This window comes from Cryptomeria japonica, chromosome 7 (genome assembly GCF_030272615.1).
Source record: "Cryptomeria japonica chromosome 7, Sugi_1.0, whole genome shotgun sequence".
In the NCBI taxonomy this organism is placed as follows: Eukaryota; Viridiplantae; Streptophyta; class Pinopsida; order Cupressales; family Cupressaceae; genus Cryptomeria; species Cryptomeria japonica.
In genome coordinates this window covers 312,817,708-312,825,178 of record NC_081411.1, presented here as the reverse complement: position 1 = coordinate 312,825,178, position 7,471 = coordinate 312,817,708, and the positions used below count along the sequence as shown (strand labels likewise).

Here is a 7,471-nt window from a genome sequence, read left to right as displayed (position 1 = left end):
ATAATATTACAACCTCCAAATATTTAACAAACTCCTACAATTACCAGCTAATCCCATTTTATTCAATGGCTAATCCTAAACTCCCTCCCATAGAAATTACAATGAAAACATCTCCTTAACTGGAGAATCTCTTCCTTATTTCACTCCTATGTACCCTTCCAAATTTTTAAAAAGGCTCCTAAAGTAGCTCAACCAAACTCCACATTAAGCAAATCATGGGACATCTATTACAAAGAAGACCAATGAATACAACTAGTTGAACAAGTGGCTAAAACTTATAGTTAAGCCGCAAAAGACTGAATAAAAAGTCACTTACAACTAATAATGAATGACTGATAAACTAATTATTCACATCATCCTCCCCCTATCTTGAGAATCTCAAACATGTTTGTTCTTCTATGTCTAGTTCAAACATTGGAACAACTTGGGTATTCTTAAGCAAGTCAACTTATAAGACCCAAGAGTTACAAGAACCAGGTAGACCTTCCCACTTAACAAAATAAAAATTATAAGATATGAATCTAGTAACCATGAATTAGGTATCCAATACCCATTCAATTTGCGCTCTTCTCTTCCTTGGCATGTGTTTGGTCCAATTGTCATTTTCCTTCTCAATTTTCTCTTCTTCAAATTGATCATCACTAGTTCCAACTAAGTATTGATAAAGGTCAAAAATATTACAAATGGGACTAATGTCCATGTCTTTAGGCAACTCAATTTGATAGGCATTGTCATTTATCGTCTTCACAATTTTGCAAGGTCCAATATTCATGGGCTTTAACTTGTTGTAGACACCTTGGGAGTACCTTTGTTTGCATAGATGTACCATAACCATTTCTCCTTCATAAAATACTTTTACCCTCCTATGCAAATCAACTTTCCTTTTATATTGGTCATTCATGGACAATAATTTGAGCCTAACTTGGTGATGTACCTCTTGTATATTCTCTAAAACAAATTTATCTACTAGGTTATCATGTGTTCTTACTCGCAAGTCAAATAAATCCACAACTACTTTAGGATTTGCACCATATATAATTTGAAAATTAGGCCTACCAATTGATCTATTTATGTTGGAGTTATAGGAATACTTAGGTTGAGGTATCACCAAATCCCATTACTACTGACTCTCTCCAACTAAACACCTCAAAAAATTGTGTAGGCTTCTATTCACAACCTCTATTTGGCCATTAGTTTGGGAATGGTATGCTGAACTGAATTGCAACCTACCATCCAACTTTCTCCATAAGACTCTCCAAAAATGGCTTAAGAAATTGCCATCCTTGTCGTTGGTAATTGTCTTAACAATGCCATGTAGCCTCACAACTTCTTTGAAGAAAAAGTATGCCACTTGGCTTGCATCATTGGTATTATTGCATGCTATAAAATGGGTCATGTTAGAAAAATGGTCTACCACCATGAATACTAAATCATTTCCTCTTTGGGTTCATGTAAGCCCCAATATAAAATTCATAGAAATATCAACCCATGGCTATTGTGGAAATGGTAAGGGAAAGTATAAACCTATATTTTTACAACCTTCTTTTCATGTTCGATACACCCAACAAGAAAGAACAAACTTGTTCACATCTCTCCTCATATTAGGCCAGAAGAACTTCTCACTTAGTAATCAAATGGTCTTATCTCTTCCAAAATGTCCACCCAAACCATTTGAGTACATCTCTCTTAATGTATTTTCTCTTTGTGATTCAAGGGGAATGCAAATTTGAGACCCCTTAAACAAGAAACCATCTAGAAATATGTAGTATTTGAATGAATTCTAATGGATATGATTTGGAAACTTTAGAATTGCTAAGATGCTACTAAAATGAAGATCATTTTCATATTCATCCTTCATCTCTTCAAAACCAACTAATCCATGACTTATTACAACCAATAAATGATGTCTTCTACTCAAAGCATCAACTACTACATTGATTTTACCACTCCTATTTTGCAAAACAAAATTATAGGCCTACAAGAGTGAAGCCAATTTAGCATTTTTATGGGAAAACTTACCATGTGAATTTATGTACTTCAAAGCTTGATTGTAAGTAATCAAAATGAAATCCTTATGAAAGAGATAGTGCCTCCAATATTTTAATGCTTGTACCACAACATATAATTCTTTATCATAAGTGGTACACCTCTTTTTCTACTTCATTTAATTTCTCACTAACAAAGGCAATTGGTTTCCCTTCTTGACTTAACACTCCCCCAATAGCTAGCCCTGAAGCATCACATTCAACAATAAAATGTTTCTAAAAATCAGGTATGATAAGGATACATGCTTCTATAATGTTTTTCTTGAGCTATTCAAAACTAAGATCAACTACCTTTGTCTACATAAAGACCTTCCCCTTTGTGATATCAGTCAAAGGTGCACTTATACCACTAAAATTATTGATGAATCTCTTATTAAAATTTTCCAAACCATAGAAGCTTCTCACCTTAGTAATACTTTGGGGAGTAGGCCACTCAAGAATGACCTTAAACTTGTTTGGATCCATACTCAATTGATCATATGAAATAACATTTCCGAAAAATACCAACTTATGTTTGCAAAATTTTCTCTTTTTAGTGTTCCTAAATAACCTTTCTACCAGTATGTCATGTACTATCCTCAAATGTAATACTTGCTCCTTCAAGGATTTACTAAAGATTAAAATATCATCAAAATTGACTATCACAAATTCCCCAAGGTGTAATCTAAATACTTGATTCATTATTCGCATCAAGATAGTTGGTGTGTTGGACAATTTGAATGGCATCACCACCCGCTCAAATAACCTATCTTGGGTTTTAAAGGTAGTCTTCCACTCATCACCTTCCTGAATTTGATTTTGATGATAACCACTTCTAAGGTCAATCTTGAAGAAGATCTTAGCACTATACAAGAAATCCAACAGGCCATCCATCCTAGGTAATGAATAATGGTACTTCAAAGTGATCTTTTTAATGGCTCTAGAATCCATACAAAGTCTCCACTTTCCTTACTTCTTTTGGGAGAGTAGTGCAGGTATAGCACAGGGACTCGTACTTTATCTCACAAATCCTTTTTCCACTAATTTAGTGATTTATCTGCTCATTTCCTCATTCTCTAGAGGAGTCATTCTATAAGCAAGTTAATTTGGAAGTTTAGCTCTAGGAATTAGATTAGTTTGATAAGTAATGCCTCTAGAGGAAGGTAGACCAAGTGGTGGATCATATGGTGTCAAGTATGAATCTTGTTAAGATAGTTCTTTTTCTTGTGGGTACACAGAATAAAAAACCTCTCCCTTAGATTCTCTTTAAAACTCCTTCCAACTCACTGTGTATAGGGACAAAGCTACTATTTTTGTTGATCCTTCTCCCTTGAAAGGCTTCAAAATATGAAGTTTACCGTCATGTTGTATCTCATAGGTGTTTCCTCTACCATGATGAATCACATATATATCAAATAGCCAAGACCTACCTAATAACAAGTGAAAAGCATCCATTCACACAAGATCAAACAACACCTTGTCTTCATATGGATCAATTTTAAACTCAACAAAACAAGATTGTTTCATAAGCATACTATGATCCTTTTTTAACCAAGAAATTTTATAAGGATTTGTTTTTGGTATGCAAACAAGCTATAATTGTTTTACCATCTCTATACTTACCAAGTTATCAGTGGACCCTCCATGAAGAATCACCTTGCACACTTTATCTTTGCACTTGCATTCTGTTCGAAAAACATTGTTTCTCCTCTGGTCAACTATAGTGGTTTCTTTGTCTCCAGCTATCACATGTGATCTTTTTCAACACTATGTTCTCACCTTTCTTTGCTTGCACTTCTTCAATTAGGGGTTCTTCTTTTTCTTCTTGTTGAGACACCATTGTTCTCATGGGGTTTTGAGCTTAATTCGTAGCTCTATGAGTCTCACTGCAAATATAGCATTTCAAGGGTCTCCAGCCCCTAGAAAATTGTTTTCCTCATCCTCTCCTCTAATGCCACCTCTTCCTTAGAAGTTTGCATTCATGTTATCCACTCATTCTTCTTCATTGGTTGATTTGGATGAACTTGCTCTTTTCCTACTTGAATTACCACCTCTTTTGTTGGCTTCTTTCCTTATTCTATTCAATTTCTCCTCTTCTTTTAAAGCTAATTGACAAGCCTCATATATGGAATTCACCTTCAGTAAGGGTAACATATTTTGGAGCTAGAATTTAAGTCCATTAATATACCTAGCCATAGTATACTCACCCTCTTCTTGCAAGTTAGTTCTAATTTTTAGCTTCATAAATTCTTTAGTGTAGGCAGATGTGAAGGACTCCTTTTGTTTTGAAAACTGAAATTCCCTAAAAAGCTTCTACTAATAATCTGAAGGCATGGATCTAGCCTTTAAATTCTTCAATATGTTTGGCCACAACTTAATTTTCTCCTTTCCTTCACACCCCTGGTGTTTTGAAGATTATCCCACCATAGAATTGCATGAGACTTCATCTTTGAAGCTTTAATCTTCACCCTATATGGTTCCTCTTCCCCAATCTCTTTCATAACATAGTACTTTTCTAAGTCTTCAATCCAATCCAAGAACACCTCAAGATTTAGTTCACCTTTATAATCAAGAATCTCAAACTTGACTCTAGTTCCTTGTTTGTTGATGGCCACAATAAATCTCTCCATTGGTCTATGACTGCTACTCACCCTCTTTGAACTTCTTGTCCTTCTTTAGAGTTCTCATGTAACAACCTAGCCTCTAAGTCTTGCAACCTTCAAAGTTCTTCCTCCAAGGCATCATATCTCAATCTAGCATTCTTCTAGTCTCTTCTTCCCCAAGCCATACGAGCTCCTCTCTGAACCATTTTCAGTTTTTCTTTGATACCAAACTGATGTAGATCCTACAAGCCAACAATTCTATTCTATGTATAATAGAAAGAAAAATCATAAAATGAACCAAAATAAACAAAATAAACTGAGCTATATAATGTGCTTAGAACTTCTTTATTTCTTCCAATATAAAATTACAGCCTCCAATCCCATTTTATTCAGTGACTAATCCTAAACTCGTCCATAGAGATTACAATGCATACAGCTCCTTAAATGGAGAAACTTTGCTTTATTTCACTCCTACGTACCCTTCCAAATTGCTAAAAAAGGCTACTTAAGTAACTCAACAAAACTCTACATTAACAAAATCATGGGACAGCTGCTACAAAGAAGATCAGTCAAGACAGCTAGTTGAATAAATGACTAAAAACTTATAGTTAAGCCCCAAAAGGACCCAAAAAATAGTCACCCACAACTGAACGTGAATGACTGGTAGACTAGTGCTCCGCATCAACACGCCTTGTAAACAAAATGCTCCTAAGGCAAATTGAAATCGGTCTATGAAAGAGGAAGAAATGGCCATCAGGATTCGTAAATAGTTATAGGAGATTAAGTTCTTCTAATTAACTTGTGTTGTTCCACCAATGTTTACACTCATACACAGAACAAAAAGCCTCTAAGCAAGTGAGGAGCAAAAGTATCCCTGCGGCCACAACAGTGAGGACCTTCCATGAACCAAATATGTATTTGCTTATGTTATTCTTAACAGCAACGCGCCATCTCTTGTGATAATGCTTGTTGGCATCCGCTATAACTTGATCCAAATGTTTTACTTTCGTCAATTTCACGCATTTACCCAAGCCATTCCACAGGCTTGCCACTTTCCCGTCGTCTGCCAAATGATTGTAGATAATCCCGCTTTTTCTCAGAAGCCGAACATCTTCCTCTTTGTCGATGATGCCGTTCATGAAATCACTATAACGAGTGAAGATCAAATCACCAGGAGCCGCCGAAGCTTCGAACGCCACCAAATTCCTGAGAACTACTTCCGTGCTCGAATCTAACCTCAATTTGGGAAGATAAAGTTGCAGTCCTCGGGTCAAAGCGAATTGTGGTAAGGTCTCCCTCGGTTGGAAGGAATTTTACCCCTGCTGAGTATAAATTGGAGACGGAGGGAATCGCTAATTCATCACGCGTAGGAGGAGTTTCCGCAGAGGAATATCCTCTCTCCTCATCTTTTTCCTCATCAATTTCATCTTTGCGCTTAATTGAAAGAGTTTCAAAAGCGGAAACAAGATGCGTGGACATCTGTGTCACCAACTGGACAGTCTTTCCTTTCAAGACACCCTCAGGGAGTGCCGAGACAAGTTGATCAAGGCTGATTTCTAACGAAGAGAGGGCCTTCCATTAAGCTTTCAGAGCACGCGTTATGTACGTTGAATCCGGGGACAGGACATTCCCGTCATTATTCTTCTTAGAAATGATATCGTCCATGTCTGGGGCAGGGACAATAGAGTGGTAGAGCACCTCCAATATGTGACCCCGCTCTTTTATACGCAGCCTTGAACTATCCCGCACTTCAACATAAATGGCGACCATTCCTTACAGGCGCGAGTCACCAATTTGCAGAGCCTTTCTTCCGCCTTATCTTGAGAACCCAACTCCATTTCGAGCAGCTTCTGCAAGAGAAACAAAGGTAACTGATTCTCTAGCATCATCAGATCTCTCATAATCGCATTGTGGATTGCGCTCCTCCCAGTTGGATCCAAAACTCTGTCCAGTGGCTTACCGTGGGAAGACACTTGTGAAGAAGGCTGGTCTGCACGTTCGACTTGGAACTGCAAGCAGTCAAGCACAAAGGAGGCGTCAAGAGCCATAAGCCATGCCAGGGTTTCCTTCTTGTAGTCGAGATATTTGTGGTAGCAGTTCCTGATCTGCCAGTCGTACTTCTTCACTTCTTCCACTACTGATTCGAACTTGCAGCCACCGGTTAGCGTCTTCTCAAACCTTCGCACAGCAGATACTTTATATCTCTCCATTTCGTACAGCTGTGATCTAGAATGGTGATATGGTCCAATGGAGACGCACTGCGGAATATACGCTTCTGGCGTCATTGCCGACAACTCCTTGGGCACACCAAAAACGGATATGCAAATCTCCTTTTCTTCTTTTTGCTTGCCATGTATTTGCAGACCTTCCTTTATTTGAATAAGCCAGAGATCCTGATCGAACTTTACTTCTTCGGCGTTCTTTAATTCCATGATTCCAAGTGGAGAATGGATTAGAGATCAGAGAAAGCAAGTGGACAACCACGAAATGAAAAATAGGTAATCAAAAGCTCCAATTTAGAAAATAACTGCGAAGAGAGTCGTATTTGTAGCTTCAGCCTCGGCTCCAGCGAACAAAGAATCTTTACATTCCCGGAAATTTCTCTACTTCCAGCGAGAATAGAAAACCTCAGTTTCGGAGAAATTTCTATAAAATTCCACAAGGTAAATGCTTTACAATTAAGATTCTATTCAAAGTCTGAAGTGTGCTTGTTACTCTCTTAGTCGCATACGTTGGAGAGAGGGCCCATCAAATCTAATGTAATGTAATAAAGGTTAACTAACAGTGTGTTAGATTTCAGACGATTGCATGATGAAATATGTGTACTTATTCTACGGTTTAACA

At 37.4% G+C, this 7,471-nt stretch overlaps 1 protein-coding gene across 1 annotated transcript; it reads right to left on the bottom strand.

Moving 5' to 3' along the window:
• Window positions 1-5,794: 5,794 nt before the first annotated feature.
• On the bottom strand, window positions 5,795-7,059 carry LOC131047267 (putative UPF0481 protein At3g02645). Its single transcript, XM_057981131.1, has 2 exons — window positions 6,355-7,059; window positions 5,795-6,199 (listed from the first exon to the last, which is right to left on the bottom strand). Exons 1-2 carry the CDS (start codon window positions 7,057-7,059, stop codon window positions 5,795-5,797), a joined length of 1,110 nt encoding a protein of 369 aa, XP_057837114.1.
• Between the last annotated feature and the right edge of the window lie 412 nt (window positions 7,060-7,471).